This window comes from Carassius auratus, chromosome 31 (genome assembly GCF_003368295.1).
Source record: "Carassius auratus strain Wakin chromosome 31, ASM336829v1, whole genome shotgun sequence".
In the NCBI taxonomy this organism is placed as follows: Eukaryota; Metazoa; Chordata; class Actinopteri; order Cypriniformes; family Cyprinidae; genus Carassius; species Carassius auratus.
The window spans coordinates 28,174,520-28,196,727 of NC_039273.1; the positions used below are offsets into that span (position 1 = coordinate 28,174,520).

General features: G+C 36.7%; 2 protein-coding genes and 1 pseudogene across 3 annotated transcripts in view; 2 read left to right on the forward strand and 1 right to left on the reverse strand.

Moving 5' to 3' along the window:
* LOC113051055 (transcription factor HIVEP2-like) overlaps positions 1 to 3,052 on the forward strand; it is a 76,804-nt pseudogene extending 73,752 nt beyond the window's left edge.
* An 11,769-nt stretch (positions 3,053 to 14,821) lies between these two features.
* LOC113051057 (endothelin-1-like) lies at positions 14,822 to 19,416 on the forward strand. The gene is made up of 4 exons (XM_026214673.1): positions 14,822 to 15,172; positions 17,975 to 18,116; positions 18,599 to 18,727; positions 18,817 to 19,416. Exons 1-4 carry the CDS (start codon positions 15,115 to 15,117, stop codon positions 18,914 to 18,916), a joined length of 429 nt encoding a protein of 142 aa, XP_026070458.1. The 5' UTR covers positions 14,822 to 15,114; the 3' UTR covers positions 18,917 to 19,416.
* A 1,256-nt stretch (positions 19,417 to 20,672) lies between these two features.
* Positions 20,673 to 22,208, reverse strand: part of LOC113051056 (adhesion G-protein coupled receptor G6-like) — a 35,947-nt gene continuing 34,411 nt past the window's right edge. The window contains exons 26-27 of one of the 2 annotated variants that reach the window (XM_026214671.1): positions 21,646 to 21,740; positions 20,673 to 21,033 (exon numbers count right to left, since the gene is read on the reverse strand). In XM_026214671.1, coding sequence (XP_026070456.1) covers positions 20,983 to 21,033; positions 21,646 to 21,740 — 146 coding nt within the window. In that variant the 3' untranslated portion in view covers positions 20,673 to 20,982. Of the gene's footprint in view, positions 21,741 to 22,208 lie in introns of both variants that reach the window. The other variant, XM_026214672.1, reaches the window with a different exon arrangement.

Here is a 22,208-nt window from a genome sequence, read left to right on the forward strand (position 1 = left end):
TGTTTTATAACTTATAACAGTAACTTATAAAACTTTAAATAAAAATTAATATAGCTAAGGCTGGGCAACAATATCCCGTCCTTAAAATTACACTGTGCAAATGGATGGATATTTTACATGCATGCAATTGTGGACAAGTAAATTGTAGTGGTAGTCGGTTAATGTTTTACTAACAAATGGCCATCATACAACAGGATGGAGTATTTCTATTTATACTGTATACTAGTTGATTTATAACTCCCTGGAGAAAATGGAAAACTGCAGTGCCTATACAGTGTATGCAGTAATGTAATTCGTTTCTGTGGTACCTGGCTTGTTACCATGAAGTTAGGGGGATAATAAGATAAACGAGCAATGTCTATTATGTAAGCTTGGCCCTTTTTACTGGCAACTGTTGTTTTTGTTAGTGGTATTTGCGGTCTTGTTAAATTTTCCAAACTTTCTAAGAGGTCCTGTTTAAATAACTGTGAAACAAGCCCCCGATAAGCAGAAAAACAGACAAGTATTTCAAGAATTCTTTGCCAATCTTATCACCCAAGGTGAATTTAGCTTCACAAGGATTTGTCTAAACACTGCCTTTAAGATTTTCCTGGAATATTTTCTTAACGTAAATAAACTATATCTTTCAACTGTTTAGGACCAGCAAAAGACATCTCATCTTCAAGGGGATGCCGCAAGTGCAGATGCCCCCAGCGTCCACCAGGGATTATTTAGCCACCTTCCCTTGCATTCCCAGCAACAGATCCGCACTCCGTTCTCCATGATACCCATTGGCGGCATCCAGATGGTCCATTCTGTGCCCACTTCTGTCACCAGTCATGCCCACCCCACACGCTTTACCCTGCAGAAGAGCACCTCAGAGGAGTCCAGCACCAGTGAGGTGTCCTTCCACCTTTCCGAGGGTAGAAGGCCCACCAGCAGAGGCCCAGAAGACTCACCTCAGTCCCACGAAAAATCCATGTCTCCCAAGGCTCCATCAATTTACTCACAAAAGTCACGAGACGACAGCACCGACATATCCGACAAGGAAAGCAAGCAGGAAGAGTGCATCCAAACGTGCACTAAGGCAATCGCCTCACTGTGCATTGCCTCAGAAGAAAATCCTGAGATACTGACGGTTCCAACTGATCCGTACCATCAGCACACATTATCTCATTCACCCGCAGCTCAGCAAGACTGTGCGTCGAGAGCGCAGCACTATTGCAGCACAGAGATCAGTCACCCCCTACACTCCAGAGCAGAGAACAGTGTGTCTGCCACATCAAAGACTCCCACGGCAAGCCATCCTACTCTATTCCACACAGAGACGGCAGAGCAAGCGTCTGGCCAACAGGGCTGTGGAGAGAGGCCAGCGACCATAAAGAAAGGCAAAGATTTAAAAGACGCTATTAACAACAGGTGAACAAGGTCGAAGGGAGAGTGGTAAATTATGCTCACACATTTTATATTTACACATGTACAGTACATCCATGCACACACAAAAAAACAAGTGAACTGATTCAGTGGTTTTAATGTACATGTATAATAGCATGCCTTTTATAACATGGTTTGCTATCTCAACTATAATTACTTTCTTATTTAAAGTTTCAAAGAATTAACATGTGTGTGTGTGTACTTATATATGAGCCTGACCAAAATTGCTTATGGACTTTGTCTGGTACTTTTAAAAAATGTACAGATGTGTGTGCCTTTTCTTTACTTTTTGCTTATATTCTTATAAGCATTAAACACGAAGACATGTAAATATATATATATATATATATATTGAGTTTTGTGTATCCTGCTTTATAATAAATGCGATTTACCGTCTTTTTTGGACACTTTTCGTCTGAATGATGTGAAGTATCAATACATGTAAGGTTGCACTAAAACGTATTTTTATATGTGTGAAATGAAATGGCTTTTGTGTACAGCAGCAATTCTATAATACTATTTATTGTATCATGTTTCATAAATTGTACATTTTTCTTAATGTTGTGGATGCCTTTTTCTATGTAAAGCATGGGTTTTGCTATTGCATAATTAGAGCAAAAAATTATGTACATGTAATATGGCTTTATATATTTAGAAGTATGTGTGCATATACTTCTCAGTAAACTCTTTATTTAGAATTCTATATAATTTAAGTAAATGTTTATACCTAGTATACAGAAAAATGATATATCTGCACATGTTTTAGAATGAAACCCACATACAGTATGGTAGTTGGTTCTAAGTGCTTGTACCCTTCTCTTTCCTATTGGCTGGTAGGATACACTAGTTGTAACTTCTCCGTTCACATTTTAAATGTAGAACTGTTAAGCATTAAGTGAATCAAATTTCGCACTTCTGCATTTCCTCCACCACTTACTGAGGTAGATGTGAAAGGTATTTTGATCTTCTGTGAATTATGTTGCTTGAAGTATTTGACTTGTTGATGATTAGTATGGGGAACATTCCAACAGATGTAAATATCGGATGCTTATGGTTCTGTATACGCTCATAGCCATACATATTCACACATTGAAGGAGTTCGTCACGGGGCATGCCATCAGTCCGTAGACACTTTTTTTTTTAAAATGTACATATGAAAACTCCAATACTGAGAACTCCTAAAATGCACCTTATGTTTTCTAAACCTTCCTAAAGAATCCCAAATGATCTCACTTTTAGTACTGGGATTGGAATATTATTATTATTATTTTTTTTTTGGGGGGGAGTTGAAGCAACCTAACTGAACTGGATTATGGAGCCAGTGCACTCTTGTGCATATATCTGTATTTTGTATTGCGTGTATATGATCTATGTAACTGACTCCTTTGACATTTTTGTCAGTAGTCCCTGCTATTCACTTAACTGTATTAACATGTCTTTCAAACTAAGGTATCAAAAGCACAAATCATTGTATTGAAACAAATAAAAATAATAAAAGACAAACATAAATAAAAATAAAGAGGGTAACTTTGTGATTTTCAGTGGAAAAACAATATGTACAATATCAGTTTTGACGAATCACAGCACAGGTGAAAAAAAAATTCTGATTGCTGTTTTCAAATAAATGCAACTATGGTAACTTTGCATGTCCGTGGTTGTCTTAATGCTTCTCTGAAGTTCTCTTTCAAACTGATGTAAAAAGAGAGGAGAGGACAAAATGAAGAATTTGAAAAGGATCAGATACACTGAGATTGAATCTGTCAGTACACAGACATCTTGCATTGCTAATTTTAGTATTTGTGCCCGACTGTACATGAAAACCGTATCACCACAATGTTAACATGTTGACACAAATAGGTTGATGTGACATCTTTTGTGTGTTTACCAATTAGATCAACCCATTAATATTCTTGCTTTTTTAAGTTTGGTCTTTTAAATTATTTTTAATCCAAACAATAAGAAAAGTAGTTGTAAACTTCTAATAATCATTGATGTGATCACTTGCACACTCAAAATTAAAATTTTAAAAGACAAAATTTGTATTTTAAAAGGAAGCTTGACCTTGAACCTACAATATTTTCCTACCAATCTACACTCACAACTTCTGTTCCCGAAAATTTCTTCTTGACATTTATTACAACATCAGAACTCACTAGGAAGATCCACACATTTTGTACATTTAACATTAACTGACATGTATCCTGAGCCTCATTAGAAATAGATTGTTGTATCAGAAGCAGCCCTACTTATGTTGGGTATAATCTTGAAAAATCTAGCAAACAATCATTTTTACGAGGGTTTGTAGACAGACTGATCAATTGCACAGATTATTGGGATTTTTCCAGTGTATCACATGTCACTAGCACAGAACTTCTGATACAGTATTATGCATTAACATTTTCCTTTGTTTACCATTCTATTAATTATTCACAAAATAAGACATCCATTTATCATTAACTATGTGGCGTCATTTAATGTTTAACTTAATGGAATTGGGGAACTTTGTGTTTGGTTTATTGTTATTTTATTTTTTAATGTGACATGGTCTCCTCCCTATTAATGAACTGTTTCACCCACACTTTCCTATATACAGAATGATGACACAATATAGTCTTATGTAACTAAATATTTTTACTGTGCAAGCAGAAACTTGATTTCTGTTATAAAAATGAGTGTAGGAGAATTCTATAGAAGTTAACAAATACCACTGGCAATGCCACCCATAATAGCACTCTTAAAAGGCTCAACAAATAGCAGATGCCTCATTTAAACTGATGATGATTAAAATGAACTGGGACGCACAAGCTACAATAAATGTTTGTAATCTAACCAGTCTGACATATTTCCCTCTACTGTTTTATATCTAAACAGCTTCTGTACAGATTGAATATGGTGAAAATAATTAGTATGATAGGTCTGCACATAGGTTGGGGGACTAACCCAGAGTGCCGCCCCCTTCCATGGGAACATATGTTTGGAACAGTAAAATTCCAATTTTTTTTTTTTTTTTTTACTTAAGGCAGTCTCTTGCCAAGAAGAGAAGAAAACCACAGCCCACATTTTCCATGTGTAGTAAATGTTCTTTACAGCTTTATTCATGGGCAACAGCAGTGCCTGTCCTTGTTTGAGGTGACCGGATGTCATATCTGATAGACCCTAAAAATAAAAAAGATCATGTCTGGATATAATTCTATTGAAAGTCACTAAGAGGTCTTAAACTAAGTTTAGTGCGTTAGACCTTCTCACATTGGCAGTATGTCATAAGCACATGTTCTAGTGTTTTCTTTTCTTTTCTTTGAGACATACTGCCATCTGTTGGTTTAGGATATAAATTCTTTTTTGTGTGTTTTTTTTTGTCTACATGAACTTATGGTTAATATAAACTTTTAATTAGACCTTTAATGTTTTAAAAATGCATAGCTTGTGCAATTCTACTGACTTTTTCCCCCTGATACCTTTATTCAAATAGAATGCTTGAAATTAATGATAATAAAACAAAAGTGAAAATGAAAATATTTGTATTGATATTGAATGTTCTATTCATGAAAAAATCCTGATGATCACAGTTATATGAAGATATGAAGTGTTCTTGCGCACGAAATCGGCATATAAGAATGACTTCTGAAGCATCATGTGACTCTAAAGACTGGAGTAAGGATGCAGAAAATTCAGCACTATAAAAATAAAGGTGATTGACTTAACCATAAATCAACGTAGTCTGTTATAGCAGGTATGCAATTTATGTCTATGTTTGCTATCAGTGTTAATTGAGGCTCATACAGCACCTGTAAATAAGTCCACTAAAGGAGTGGACCGTTAAGTGATGTGGTTCACCATACTGACCATGCTTGTCTGTGTCTCTATGTATATTGTGAGGGGACAGACGTATATGGCTTGGCTGGAACTTCTGAATCATAATAAGAACCAGATGTAAAAGAAGCAGTGACGGTCTCAAAGTCACACTTATAGCATTGTTTATAGTCTGTTCTAGTTTTGATCACGTCTGCCCTCAGGTAGATAAGTCCTCATGTTTTCTTGCGCAGCTGGATTTTGTAGCCATGACTAATAATCACGTTGTTTGTATTCACCAAAACAGATTGGGTCAAAACAAAAAACACTGACAGTGGCAGTAATTGGCATTAATGCGATTCCCTGTGACTGGATGATGACTTTTGTCGTTGATCATTCTCAAGTGTTGTGATCAGCGTAGCAGTCAATAAAAAGGACAAGGAAGGTCATGGGACAAATCAATTAGGCACGTGATGTCCCAGTTAATACGGGACAGACGGCAACCCTACTTTTGATGCCTCAACCCCTACTGAATTGAAATCCAACAGTCCTTAAATTCCTAGATTTATCTTCTTAATTTTCATGACTCGGACAGGCATGTGAAGTCACCAGCACATCAGGAAAGCTTAGAATATGGAAAAGGTTACATTCAGGGGATGAAAATATTAGCTTTTTTTTTTTTTATGAGAAAAGGTGTTTTGTGTAAGTTGTGGCATTACTTTACTCTGGCATTACACATCTTGCCCACCTAGATCCCTCTGATTCTAAAATCAATGATATTACTATAATTAAAAATCTAATATACTTATGTTATTTCATTTGATAAAATTCTTCATGAAATATAATCGTATTTGGCTAACAATGGATAAATAATAGCTATAAATAGCTTCAAGCTACACATGACAATTAATACAAAACTTTTACTTAAAAGTATAGTAATAAGTAATAATAATGTAAAAGTAATAACATTAATTTTGAAAGGAGTAACTAGTAACTAGTAAGAAATAAGATTTTTGGAGTAACAAGCACAATACTCATGTCATGGCATATCATTATGGAATGTTACGGTCTTATAGTACAAGATAAGTTTCTTTCCCTCTTTTGTAAGTCACTGAATTTCTGTACAGTCAGCTCTATTAACCATAGCAAATGCTAAAAGTAGGGTGGGGTGAAAGACAACTTCATTGGAACATTTTCATAGCAAAATAGGTCCTTTATAGTGAGAAAAGGTTCTTCAGATTATTGAAATGTTCTTCACACTAAGAAAAAATGGTTCTTTAAGGAACCGTTAACAGAAAGATTATAAGGGGGACCTAAAATGGTTCTACTATTGCATTGCTTCAAACCCCTGATTTGAACCCTGGTTTAAAGTTTCAATACATTCCAGATTTCCGATTATGTTTTTGGCAAACCAAAAACAGTGAATCTAATCACCATTCAGGCAAAAGTTTGCTTCAAGAATGACCACACTGCTGACGTGATTTTATTGCTAGCACACCATGAGCACATCCAAGTTATTAGTCTATCGACAAGGCATATCGGCATATTTCTTTTTTATTTTAGGCCGATGCAGATTTTTATATTTTAAGCTGGTAACACTTTACAATAAGGTTCATTAGTACTAACATGAACTAACAATGAACAACTGTGTTTATTAACTAACATTAATAAGATAATAAATACTGTAATAAATGTATTGTTCATTGTTTGTTCATGTTAGCTTATACCTTAACTAACAGTAACTAATGGAACCTTATTGTAAAGTGTTACCTTTAACCTTTATCGGCAGGATAAGTTCCGATAATATGGTGCATCCCTAGTTTTATGTACAAACCCGATTCCAAAAAAGCTGGGACACTGTACAAATTGTGAGTAAAAAAGGAATGGAATAATTTACAGATCTCATAAACATATTTTATTCACAGTAGAATATAGATAACATATCAAATGTTGAAAGTGAGACATTTTGAAATTTTGGACATTTTGGATTTCATGAGGCCTACACATTCCAAAAAAGATGGGACGGGTAGCAATAAGAGGCTGGAAAAGTTAAATGTACATATAAAGAGCAGCTGGAGGACCACTCTGCCACTTATTAGGTCAATTGGCAACATGATTGGGTATAAAAAGAGCCTATCAGAATGGCAGTGTCTCTCAGAAGTCAAGATGGGCAGAGGATCACCAATTCCCCCAATGCTGCGGTGAAAAATAGTGGAGCAATATCAGAAAGGAGTTTCTCAGAGAAAAATTGCGAAGAGTTTGAAATTATCATCATCTACAGTGCATAATACCATCCAAAGATTCAGAGAATCTAGAACAATCTCTGTGCGTAAGGGTCAAGGCCAGAAAATCATACTGGATGCCCGTGAGTCGGTGAACATAGTCGGTGAACACAATCCACAGTGCTATTTGCCGTTGCCGGCTTAAAATCCGTAGGTCAAAAAAGAAGCCATATCTAAACATGATCCAGACCAGAAGCACAGGGGTTTTCTCTGGGCCAAGGCTCATTTAAAATGGACTGTGACAAAGTGGAAAACTGTTTTGTGGTCAGACGAATCAAAATTTGACGCTCTTTTTGGAAAACTGGGATGCCATGGGACAACCCAAGTTGTTATCAGCGCTCAGTTCAGAAGCCTGCATCTCTGATGGTATGGGGTTACATGAATGTGTGTGGCACGGGCAGCTTTCACATCTGGAAAGGCACCGTCAATGCTGAAAGGTTTATCCAAGTTCTAGAACTACTACATATGCTCCCATTCAGATGTCGTCTATTTCAGGGGAAGACCTTGCATTTTCCAACATGACAATGCCAGACCGCATGCTGCATCAATTAGAACATCATGGCTGCATAGAAGAAGGATCCGGGTACTGAAATTGCAGCCTGCAGTCCAGATCTTTCACCCATAGAAAACATTTGGCGCATCATAAAGAGAGTGAAAGAAGACCTAAGACAGTTGAGCAACTAGAAGCCTGTATTAGACAAGAATTGGACAACATTCCTATTCCTAAACTTGAGCTACTTGTCTCCTCAGTCCCCAGACGTTTGCAGACTGTTATAAAAAGAAGAGGGGATGCCACACAGTGGTAAACATGGCCTTGTCCCAATTTTTTTGAGATGTGTTGATGCCATGAAATTTAAAATCTACTTATTTTTCCCTTAAAATGTTACATGTTCTCAGTTTAAACATTTGATATGTCATCTACTGTATGTTGTATTCTGAATAAAATTATTGAAATGTTAAACTTCCACATCATTGCATTGTTTTTATTCACAATTTGTACAGTGTCCCAACTTTTTGGGAATTAGGTTTGTATATATATTCTACATAGTCCTATGGCATGTTAATTTAAATATTATTAACACCATTTCTGATCCCTAATTCTGAATAGTGAACGAGTATGACAGTCTCCTGAGAAACTAAAGTTAAAAAGTTTCATGAAAACATCACATGGAAGGATGAGACCGAGGAAAGCTGCTTTCTAGTCAGAGGAGTTAAAACTGTGATCGCTGTCACCTTTAAAAGTGATTCATTTGGAAACACTTGGGGAAAGAACAACATCAGTTTTGCTTTGGTGGCTTGTGGAAAAGCTGTAGGCGTGCAGGTACATACAGAGAGGTTACTTTCCATCCATAGACTAGGGCCAAGGAGACAGAGCAGGAGTTTGGCCAAGCACAAGAACATTAAGCAGAACTAAATCATCCTGATGGTCTCAAAGGTGTCATGTTTTCACAGGGGCAAGAGCCAGGAGAGGATGTTTAGCTGTGCTTAATCTTATCCTGGAGGTTTGCCATTGATCGTATTCTGTACATTATGGACATACGACTCCACACCCGAGCGAAATAAAGACATGTAATGTACAGTGGCAGGCAGGAAGTGAACAGGCAGGCAGGCAGACAAGCAGGCGGGCAGCAGAATAGTAGGGGTAGATGCAAGCCCAGCAAGACCTGCATGGCATATGGTGAAAAATCTGTTCTTCACTGTTATTAAGTGGCTTTCAGGCTGCCTTCAACCAAGGCATACCCACTAAGCCATGGCAGACAAAGAGTTCTGTTCTTGTAGAGCTGACGCATTTTGATCCAGTTGTGCACTCTAGGGCTGCCCACCTTCTGATAGTCCATTATAGTTAGAATGCCTTGTCGTCATCTTGCTGTAAAACTGATGGTCTCATAAAAAGCAAACTGCCTATTGCTTTTTTAGAAAAGTGCTAAATATTTAGCAAGTGTTTACAGTATGTAAACATAGTAAAATGCAAAGACATATTAGATGTTTCACAACAAATTGTTTTAATGTGGTTAGATACCTTTTTTGTATGTGCCAGTAAAACAATATTCCAACATTATTCCAAATAACGTTACTCCTTTCAAACATTATAATAGTTATGTGAGATTTTTGTATGAACAGGAGTTAAATCTTTTATTAGCCACACCACCAGAACGCCCTCTTCCTCAAAGCCTCTCAACTCGCACCTGTCAGTGATTATGAATAGATTAAATGAAACAGGACAAATTTAATCTTGATCAACTATGTATCATTATAAAGATCTAAGCCTCAAGCATCGACGACAGATCGCTGTTTTTCAATGGAAAGCGTATAAAGACTGTATTTGATACATTTGTGTAAGCAGTACACATAAAAAACTAGAACATTAGAAACGCTGTACATACCAGATCCGTCGTAATAACGAGTCATAAACACATCCACAGCTAAATCCCGGTTTAGTTAGAAAGGTAAGGGTCCAGTGAACGGCATCTCATGAAGCACCTGTAGTCCAACGAAGCAATAACGTTGTAATGTGGATCATAATTCCTTTGTTTACGTTTCATTTCTTCAGTGACAGAATTGTTTGCGTCAGTTATGGAATAACTCACGGTCGGAAACTGCGTCTTTGTAGTAAAAACACGGCATGGTTTTGCAGCGTACAGTCCCAAAAACAGAATGAGGCGATCCACCGGAAAAAAGAATAAATGAAAAATAGGCGGAAGATTGTTTATTTGAATTTGGCGCTCTCTCCTGTGGGCTCGTGACGCGCTCTGACGCAGCTGTCAGCTGATAGAGGCGGAACTCACAGCGATCGCATTTTCCTTTGTTTCTTTTATTTCTAAAAAGTTTTTATATATGTGAGAGTGTATTTTATGTTGAATGTGAATGTATTTGCTTGATTACCATCTGTTTGAGTGCAAATCAGCCCAAATCAGCTCGCTATTACTGCATGATCACGGCTATCAAAGTGAACGAGTGTATATGAATAGAGAGAGTTTACTCTATGGTACATTTGTGTTATTACCATCTGTATAAGTGGCCATCAGCACTTATTTGCAAAAATAACATAATTATCTATTGCTTACTCTTTGATTAGTTTTGTTGTCTTAACTAATGTGAATGGTCCTTAAGTGGTTTTATGGATTTATTGGAACAATTAAAATTCTGATTAATTCTGAATTAAAGCCTCCATAAACTTTAGTGGATCGATGTAGAGGAATGTATTTAGGTGCCATTTTCATTTCACTATAATTAGAATTATGGCACGTCATTTTGCAATACACTTTAAAATAAGTATTTTATTATTTACACTCAGAAATTGCTAGTTGTTAGGAAATGGCAAGTAACATATATATATTTTTTTTCACCCAAAAATACACTTCTGTAATAATTTTGAACATTTATAGCAGAAAAACGACAACAACAAAAAAGGAGTGCCTTAAATATGTAGGCTTAATTGTAACTGTGGAAACAAATAGAGACACTTAAAATGAATGTTTCAAGATGTTTATTTTTTTCAAAATTGAAAGTTGTATGGTGACAGGGGTCAAAGTCTTAAATTCTTTAATTTTCATAAAATACTATATTTGGGAGTCTTAGACCTTTCCAACGATATATAGTTTGTCAAGATTAGATTAGATTTGATTATGAGCCCCAGAGCTGTACTGAACTTTACAGAAAAAGTTCAAGCAGTTCTCTGAGTGTAAAGCGGACAAAATCGGTACCGGATAAACTTTAGTGGATCGATGTAGAGGAATGTATTTAGGTGCCATTTTCATTTCACTATAATTAGAATTATGACACGTCATTTTGCAATACACTATAAAATAAGTATTTTTATTATTTACACTCAGAAATTGCTAGTTGTTAGGAAATGGCAAGTAACATATATATTTTTTTCACCCAAAAATACACTTCTGTAATAATTTATGAACATTTTATAGAGAAAAAGACAACAACAAAAAATAGTGCCTTAATATGTAGGCCTTAATTGTAACTGTGGAAACCAAATAGAGACACTTAAAAGAATGTTTAAGATGTTATTTTTCAAAAATTGAAAGTGTATGGTGACCAGGGGTCAAGGTCTTTAAATTTCTTTAAATTTTCATAAAATATATATTTGGGAGTCTTAGACCTTTCCAACGATATATAGTTTGTCAAGATTAGATTAGATTTGATTGTAATATAGTATAGTCAACGTAGGCGTCCCACAGAGGGGACGGGGTGACAGTTAACAGGTTAAAGAAAGTTTTGGTTAAACCTACAACAGATTATGAGCCCCAGAGCTGTACTGAACTTTACAGAAAAAGTTCAAGCAGTTCTTAGTGTAAAGCGGACAAAATCGGTACCGGACAAGCTCTCATGTTATCTGAAATCAAACTGATGGCTGACACCCCTCAAAAGCAACTTCCTATAACAGTCACCGCCTCTCCATTAGTGCTGTCTGGAACAGTCACCCACATCAGGCCCATGTGGAACAGCATTCACTCTGTAATCAAAGGTAAAATGTGTGGTTTTCAGTAAGAAAGTGTCTCAGATTGAAAAAATAAAAATGACAAGCTTATTTCATTCTGTGCATCCGGTTCCCAGATTTCCAGCTGGGATAATCAGCAATAAATCGCATTTAATTTCCCTGAGAATGTGTGTCCAAGTCCTGAGCTTGAATATGAGACAGGATGTGGTAGACATGTGTTAGCAGGACTTTCAGTAAGACTACCATGTGCTCCTACATTATTTTTCACTCTGGAAAGAAGAAAGCATTAGCACTTCCTGACCCATGATAAGCTGATGTATTTTTGTATTTATTAAGAGTGTGTTATAATAATAAATAATTGTAGGCTATCAAATGATACTAACTCCTGGTGATAACTAAAAACATTTTAATATGTGTAATGCTGTAAGATTCGATGAAGGGCTAAATATGGGTCATGATCCATAATAAGTGATGGGACTGCATGACTTCCATAACAAACATAAGTTGAGGTACAGCAACCACAATAAATGTAAATTGTTACCTACATGGTTTATGCCCTCTGCAGTTTTAATTCATGTGGTCACTAACCAAACCTGCTTTTATCTAAGACTGGGCTTTCCAAATGGTTTATGTAAAATACTGAAGCTCAGTCTGACTCTGAGTGCTGCTTTGCGCGGGAATCTCTCGCCTTCATGAAACAGCGAGAAACGCACAAAGGACATTTTTATCCATTGTGCTGACCAACAGGTGAAACATGGTTATCGAGTCAGAAAAAAAGTCAAATGTAATTATTTTCGTTTGATTAAGGTACCTACCTTTACGAATAGGCCTAGTAACACTGTTCGTAGTTAAAGCGCTTAATCTAAATCTCACATCTAAACACTAGGTGGCGTTATAGTGCACGTGATGTCACGTTCACTGTCTATTATTCATGGAGGGCCAGAGCCCTGCAGACTTTTGTTACAACCTGCTCCAACACACATACCATGTAGTTTTAATCAGGTGTGTTTAATTAGGGTTGGTGCTGAACTCTGCAGGGATCCAGCCCTCCAGTAATTGAGTTTGACACCCCTGCCACACTTAATGTATAAAATCGTTGATCATTTTTAATAATTGTTTTTAAGCAGTATAGTCTATCTATCTATATATAAATTAACATACCCAAGCGACTTACCACTCTTATTGGTCTTACAAGGATAAAATATTTTACAGAAGGGAAATTAAGAGTCTGGCTGAGACAAGTAGGCTACTTGTTGATAACTGATTACTGATGCACGCCCCAGCAGGTGATGTGGTCAAATCCTACACACACACACACAAAAACTTTTTCACATATATTATTAAAGGATTAAATGGGAAAGTGCAGCTGGGGGTCAGCGAAAGTCCAGGGGAGTGTGTAAAACACTGCACCTGTTCATATGAAGACACTGGTTTTCAGGAGCAAGAGTACTTTAAGAGACAGTCTAGCTTAATCATTGTCTTCTCTCAGTAATATTTTACTTTGAATGTATTTGCTGGTTCCAGGATGGATAATCATGAACAGATTGTTTCAGGCTAGCTTGGCAATCAATTCTGTTGAAAAGTTTATAAAGCTTTCTAGAGGTCAGTGTTCAGTGAAAACGGAAAAGTTATTTATTTACTGATTGATTTAGTAAGCGATTCTGCATGCCTTCGTAGTATTTTCATCTGACACTACAAGCAGTTAGCCAAAGTTTTGCTGCTTTATTAGTTTAATGAACACTTGTACATGTACATAACTACAAAAAGATACAACTATTTTTTATCGAATAAAAACAAAGTGTCAATGTATTGTGATATGAACAAAGACACCACACAATGAATTTAAAAACATTTTCCTAACCCTGTCGTCCTCTGCCGCAGATCAAGCCTGCACACTTGTCTTCAGTAATAGAAAAACAACACTTACATTCAAATTAAAGAATCAGTAGTGGTACTGTGTCCCATACTTCACAGTTCAGTTTCAGAAGCATGAGCATTTTTTCAGAAGGTCTGTCAAACTGTTCATTATGTCTCTCCCACAGCTGCAGGAAGAAGCTCTGAAGTTCTACTTCCTCCTCCACAGCACCTCACCTCATTGATCTAATTGCTGTAGCCAGGGGCTCTGTGACCAAATATGTTGTTTTGTGTTGTGTCCAGCCTTTAATTATCTCTCTTGAATGCAAAACTAAGCCTAATCTGGACTAATGAGAAGTCAAAATGTGAGCTAAATAGAACTACGGGTGGGAAAAAATAACCCCTGTGGTGCTGCATAGAGTTTTCCCCCATCGAGATTAAATGACAGGCTCCAGTGAGGACCATTAGCAACTTTCACACCACAGTCAATATCTCTTAGCCTGTTTATGAAGTGGAGCTTGTGTCATTCGAATTTTCATTAAGTTTGAGATGATTATGGAAGAAATTGCCAAAAATTTGAGCAATAACTGCAGAAAATGTTTAACCGGTTAGAGGAACCCTCTACAGTTAAGAGAGTCTGACACGCAGATGCTTATATTGAAATGTTTAAATTGGCTTTTTATTGGTTTTAATTAAGATTGAAGGTTTACCACAATGGGCTTCCCTTGGTTTGGGAAAAAGACCTGGTCTGTCTAGGTTTTCCACTTTGAAATAGATGGGTTTCCTCTCCAGGCTGTAGCTTCAAATGTTCTTCAAACCTCCATTCCTAACATAGCATCAAAAAGGGGGAAAAAAAAGAGGGCGCAAAAATTCCCATGAGATGCCAGCTCACTCATGAAGTGGAACTCAATCATCTATTTAGAATCTGTGATGCACCTCTGCTCTGACCATGCTGGAAGTGCCTGATGGAAACAGATAGTGTTGAGATACCTTCGGTCACAAACATTTCCATTGGATTTAGAGCATCTCTCCAAACAAAGAGTACAAGCTCTCCCTCTTTCTCTTCCACTGACACTCACATACAACGAGTCTTGGCAAACACCTGTCCCTACCATTGTGAAGAACAACTTGGCAGGCTGATCCAAAGAGGGAGATGTGGGGAGGAGGGTGTGCTAAGCTGGAGGTGTCTAGGGAGTCGCAGAAGTTTCTGAGAAACTCCACAACCTGTTCTCTACCCTCACAGCTTTCATCTCGTCCTGTGGATAGACATCCAGGAGACAGGCTTGCCAATTAAAGGACTGTGCATCTTAGAAAAGGAGCATTATGGATTTTTCCTTCTTATTCTTTATAAGTGTGGTTGTTATAATACTGGAACAACAAGGTAAATAAATGACTATCATCTTCCATACATATATATATATATATATATATATATATGTGTGTGTGTGTGTGTGTGTGTGTGTGTGTGTGTGTGTGTGTGTGTGTGTGTGTGTGTGTGATTTTGGCTTTCTGTTTGAATCTTGAACTTGAACAAATGCTTATCTAGTTTACATAAAATTGTATCAAAGCAATACTGTAAAAATTTCAGATTCTCACAAATTTACGTATAAAAAATAAATATTTTTAGCTAATTTCTTGTAATGTGAAGGGATGAAATAATTGCTGTTAATGTTTAAAGAAAATTATTTACCCACCCCCATGTGTTCCATGCCTGTATCACTTCCTTACCGATATTCTTTTAAAATATCTTCTTTTGAGTTTCACAGAAGATATAAATTCATACAGATTTTGACAGTTAACATTTTGGATGGAATACCTGTTATTTTATTTTATGTTATCTTTTCTTTGATAGATTTCGATTATCAGTTTTTTTTATTTAATAACACTAGTCACAATATGCAGTTTTTGTGCTGTGGGTAGCCTTAATTTTAATAGTGTGCAGAGTTCACAACCAGTGCAAGCCATTTCTTTAAACATTAGATCATACAATGAGAAAATTCAGATACCTGCACTGTGATAATTTATTTATTTATTGTTTACAAGGGACAGTTTGAATCAATTGACATGGTTGCAGGTTGGCTCGCAATTTTTTTACCATAGCAGAAAGGTTTGTTGTTGAGCTCTTTAGTTGAAGTATTGGATGTATGCAGTGCAAAACTCCAGGTTATTTGGCTAGGATAATGAACTGTATGGCAAAGAATTGTTATTGCAGTTAATTGCTGGGAATACAGTGCCATTTTCTTCAGTAGTTTCGAGTTTCAAGGCCAGTTTCCCACAGGCCTGAAATTGTAAAGGGTTTTAATTTTAATAACAGCAGTCAAACTACTTGGGATTAGTAAATGTTTACATTATATTGCTAACATGTTAATGCTAACAACAGAGAACCTCTTGCTGTTTCTTCAGGTGAGAAACCCTGGTTTACTGTTGGTGGTTCTGAAATTGTGTAAACCCTTGCTTGTCTTTTACACTTCTGCACTGATCCAACTCGGCAGTCCTCTCTCTTTTCAGGGTATGAGTCACAAAATACCAATACTGAGTTTGTGAAGTCTAGCCTGATCAAATATTACAGGGATGAAGAAAACGTTTCCTGTCTTTCTCACGATTTAGGGTAGGATTATATAAAGTCAGTTGTATGTGAATTATGTCAGGCATTTTTAAACAGACATTCCAATGGATTTGTAACAAATTCCAATTTCCACATCTGAGCTACTCTATGATTAATCATCCTTACCTGATATATGAAAACTAACCCCAATGCTTCACCAGGGAATATCAGCTGACGCCTTCAGGACATGGATGACAAAACAAAACAAAAAGTTAGACCATTTGTTGTGTATTCCACATCAAACTTCCAACAGTTAGACCCCCATAGCCTTGTTACAGTGATGGATCACAGTGATCACTCCCAGATCAATTTCCACTAAACCTGGGCATTCAATTTCATCCTCTTCTATAAAGCCTTACAGCCTCAGGCCCTGTTCGCTTGACTGAGCACCTTAGAAGTCATTCCGGTTCCTGGGGTCCTGCTAATACCCCTTTCCATGTATCCTGAGCAAAACTCAGAGACCTCTTGCAACCACAGTTCCTGCTTCATGAAAGAATTTAACTTCTAGCTTTTCCTGCAATTGAAAGTACAGTGGTAGGCACTATAATGTAAATACAAACATGCTTGGTCTTTTCCTTTTTTTTTGTCTGTTGAAGACTTACCTTGTTGCAGATGAGTGCAAGATCTGTTTTTGATTCAACTTTTAAACCATCGGAAGCTGCAGTGGTGGTTTGCTTTGTAGCATCTACATGCACTGCTGGAATCCTAGAGGCATAAAATGTGGTTGGCCACAGATTCGTATTTGCTGTCTTCTTTAAACATGGCCCACATGGGTTTTCATTCACCACAGCCTTAATGAAGCTGAACCATAAGCCATTTTGGGAAGTTGTGGCCTAATGGTTAGAGAGTTGGACTTGCAATCGAAGGGTTGTGACTTCGAGTCTTGGGCCGGCAGGAATTGTAGGTGGGGGGAGTGCATGTACAGCGCTCTCTCCACCCTCAATACCACGACTTAGGTGCCCTTGAGCAAGGCATCGAACCCCCAACTGCTCCCCAGGCGCCACAGCATAAATGGCTGCCCACTGCGGGTGTGTGTTCACTGCTCTGTGTGTGTACATTAAATGTGTGGTTAAATTCTGAGTATGGGTCACCATGCTTGGCTGAATGTCACGTCACTCTTTTTTTCTTTTTTATTCCTTTGTTAACTACATGAAACCTGGAGTTGTATGGGAATCTTCAGGATTAAAACAAAGTGGACCTCGAAGACACAACACTGCTGAAATGTTTAGACAGCAGCAACAGCTTAGACATGTTATGTCTAACATCAACAAGTGAAGACTATTATTTTGACAAATTTTGAGGTTTTGTTTCAGGTGTATCACATCAAAGCAAAAAGACTTAGGCTTTGGATAACATGAAAATGTTAGCCAGGAACCAAGTGAACTAGCTGTGATTCAACATTTTGAAGGCTGTATTCATAGTGTTATCCCCATTATTTTACTGCAACTATTAATTATCTAAATAATTATAGTTTTCTATTTTATTATATTTGAATGAAAAGTATAGGAAAAAAGAAACATCTTTTGTACCATTATCTTTTTTGTAACAAGTTCTTTTCTTTTTATTTGTGTGTCCCAGGGTCCCATGCAAACAGAAGTCCATCTCTGAAAGCTACTCCACAAATTCACCATCGTGAACGACGCTGCTCCTGTGAAAACCTGAAGGACAAAGAATGCGTGTACTTTTGCCACATAGGAATCGTATGGGTCGATACACCCAGGTACATCACCCAAACATTGATTTGTGTATGTCTTTGTACAATGCATTGTGTAAAGAGGAGAGAAGTGCAGGTTGAGATCTGTTGGGGACTGATGCTGGTAACCTGTACACTCTGAAAGCACGTATCTGGTTGTATTTAAGTGTGTGGTCTCTTTAATGTGGCCCACGCATGGAGACCTGAGGACAGGCAGGCTGCCTTTGGTGAAAAACAACCCAGAAACCTAAGATTTAGGGTCTGGCTCTCAGGAAGTGAATCCCAGTCAAAATTCTAATTCGAATAAGCACAAGGCTTTTGGTTCTGTTCATGACTTCGAAAAGAGTTCTACATTGTCCACAAGAACACACATACATACATATATATATATATATATATATATATATATATATATTTGCAGCATTTATCCAGTTGTTGACTGCTTGTCTAGATGAGTTTATTTTTAAATGATTTATATATTAAAATCTACATTAAAAACTCTTTTTCAGTCAGGTCATTCCCTATGGTGTGGGTTCACTTCAAATGCGTGTAAGACGAGATGTGGTGCGATGCCATTGCACAGACAAGAGAGATAAGAAGTGTTTGCAGTTTTGCTCTTACTTGGATCTCCAGCAAAAGTGAGTGTCATTACTAAATTCACTGTATTTGACACACATTGTGGCAGATGGATTGTTTTACTGATGCACTACTTGGTATTCTTTTTCAGAGATGAAAATGCCTCAGTCAAAAGGTCCCATCCCAGAGAACAATACAAGTATAGATTGCCCCAGAGACCAAGGTGGCACAATCCAATACAAACAACCTGAGAGAAATGAAAAAAAGCTATGTAGTAACTTCATAATTGTAGTAATAGTATATTATTACTATTTAGGCCGCAAGTCTGGCCATGTGTCTGAATATGTGAGCTGTGAATGGTTTACATAGTACGCTATTAGACATCATTTCAATTACTTTGACTTTTCATGAAATGCTAGCATCTCAACAGTGACAGTACATGAAGCAAATAGGAGTGATACTGTATATTATCGAACTGTCAGTGTTTTGTAGAATACTGTTAAACTATCGCTTCTTATTGACATTTAATATATATTGTTTGATATTTTCAGTTTATTTTGATTCCGTATAGTAAGTACATTTGGATATTTATTGAGAACAATAGCGACTTTTGGGCACTTTATGTTTGATAATCATACAAGTTGGCTTTGGGTAAAGATTAATCTGGCATTTATGCTTAGAATTAGGACATTATATACCGTATAATTGTGGATGTTTTGTAATGAATAATAATAATAATAATAATAAATACCTCTCCACTACTCAGACAAGCAGACAACTGAAACAATTTCTAATCTAATTAATGGACAGAATATTGTTTTAATGTGAAAAGGCAAATAAAATAAACAAAAACAGAGTTATCTTTGAAATTACGGTAAATACGGTTTCAGTATATAATTTTGGTTTTGGAATTTACTTTCTAAATTTACTGTAACTACGATGACAGTAAGGATAATATGTACAGAAAGAGTGTAAGTTAAGCAGAAAATAACTTCAAAGAGGTATAGTGAGAGAGAAACTGATAAAACTGCCATTGTGCTCGGAGATCAAACAGAAATCTCATCATGGGAGAGGGTAATGGCAAAGCTAAATGTTTCCACAGTGCTAGAGGCTAGCAATTTTCTGAATAGCTGCGCTTGCTCTTTCTTTTGCTCTTGTTGTTTTCCAAGAGGTGACGTGTCTAGTGTAGTAAACCAATATTAGTTGATCTGGTTTCTGAGTGATTACATATTGAAGGATCAACGATACAGTTAATGTAAATAGTAGTGGGCCTCCATATTTTATATAAAGTTGGCTGTTTATCTCCATTCATTTTTGGCATCATCAGGAATGCTGGTTTACCTCACAGGAAGGCTTTCACAAGAAACTTCTGGAAGGAATTTGTGGCGCTCTCATTTACTACCGGGACAAAGGAACAAACACTCTCTATTCCTGTCCCCCCTGTTTCAGTCAAATGCATTGAGCCAGCCACTAACCACATTGTTAGAATCTGGGAAACAGCCTGAAAAAACCCTACAAATGATTAAAGTCAGCTAAAAACAGATCATTAAGATTATCAAGATATGGCCGCATCACATACCATATTAAAATCAAAATTTACTGTATCATGATATTCAATTAGGCAATCTGTTTAATATTGTTTGGGAAGATAACTGTGTGAACATATCAAACAAACAAGAAACATAAAATGGTTTTGACAGAAAATTTGATTTCCAAAACTCTTATATTTCAGTATATGCGATTTCCATTTAGGCCTAGAAGCACCCAGAAAACACAGAACGTTCCACTAACATTAGTATTTGGTTCCCAAGAAAACAGAACGTTCAGAACATTCAGAAGTGACAGATCTATAACGTAATGGGAACGTTAGTAAAACGTTCGTTTTTAGAACATATTAACTTGTTAGGTGGGAATACAGACACAACATTTCTGAGGCATCCTTAATATTTCAGATCCTCCACCATAAGCTGAAAATTGTTACTAATCATACAAAAACAATGACAAGATGTTTTAAGTGCATTTAATATGCAGGATGTCACATTTTCATAAAGCATCCATAACCGCTATACAATGATGATCTACACTGATGACCAGAGCAAACTGGATAGCCCTAAGTAAGCATTTCCACAGGTGACAATTTCTTCAGTGAAGCATAGAGATCTCTTAAAAGCATTAAAAATAAATACCAAGTCAAAACAGCAAAGTCATTAAACTACAGCAACGGGAAGATCTGAACATGTTAGATTTGGTGTATAGCTGTTGTTTTTCATCCCACCGTCAAATTGCAGAAGACTGATCTCAATGTTCTGCCCTTCTGTTAGAGCAGTTTCATAAAACCATGCACTGAAACAACTGAACAATGATCACACTGTAAAAACAAACAAAACATTTCTGTAACATGTTTATCAGTAGTAGATCATGTGAAGACTAAAATAGAGAGCATTTAAATAATGAAAAAATAAAAGTATTAAAGGTTCACTAATGTACAGTGAAAATGGGAAAAAGCTAAACCAAGGCAGAATTCACAAGTATTACTCCTCATGTTTGTCATTCAGTCTTTGATTGTGACATGGTCCCATTTTTTCTGCCATTGCAAGCATTTATGCATTTATATATACAAAAAACCAAAGTAATGTGCAAAAAGAGTATGCAAAACCTAAATTAGAAAAAGCACAAATAGTAAAATATATTATGAATATTTACAGATCACACTATAAGCTGAATATCACAGTATGTCAATTCCACCCTTGCTCTCTCTACAAGTTTATGTGTTTCTCTACTCCAATCGTGGAGGGTGGAAGGGCTTGGAAGGTTAATTCAATATGTAGCATAGTCTTTTACACATAAGGTAAGTCTGTGGGAAACAACAGGGCTTCTTCTCAGCCTCCTCTCACTAGAATTTAGTGCTGCTGCTAAAGCTGTCTGACATGATAATGTTTTTGTAGAAGTTGTCCGAGCGTACGGAGCAGTAGCCTTTTACCTTGTCCAGGACCTGGTGGACGGGGAGAATGGACGAGGAAGCCTCTACGTCAGAAGGGCTGCATTTGGGACTGCTCTGACTGGAGAAACCTTTACCTGCAAATATGCCACAATGGTTGATTGAAGTAATGATGGAATATACTTATATGGTATAGTAAGATTTAGGAAAAGCAAGCATTGATGGCAAAGTATCTATACACTTGAATACAAGATGTTGATGAAAAATTAAATTAGATTTTTTTTTTTAAACATTCAGTATAGGCTACTTCAAAAGAAACTGACAAAATGACTGTTTTGTCAATGTTTTGACAGTTTGATCATATTAGTTTCCAATTCATTCAATTATATAAAGGGGTGAGTAGTTATTTTTTCATGCTATTCTGTTGCATTTCCATGCCTTTGTGCATTCTTAAGGAAAACATTACAATGTACACATGCACCTTCAGTCACATTCTATAGCACTACTTTTTTGTCTTATTGTGTGTGTGTGTGCATTGATTGCTTTTTAATGTGCAATAAATTGAACAGAGTATCATGCCCTATTACAATGCTTCAGAAAGGTGC

Coding starts and splice junctions, on each gene's coding strand:
- LOC113051057 (XM_026214673.1), top strand. CDS start 15,115: ATGGATTTTTCCTTCTTATTCTTTATAAGTGTGGTTGTTATAATACTG. Junction 18,117..18,598: donor GTATGGGTCGATACACCCAG/GTACATCACCCA, acceptor ACTCTTTTTCAG/TCAGGTCATTCCCTATGGTG. Junction 18,728..18,816: donor TACTTGGATCTCCAGCAAAA/GTGAGTGTCATT, acceptor ATTCTTTTTCAG/AGATGAAAATGCCTCAGTCA.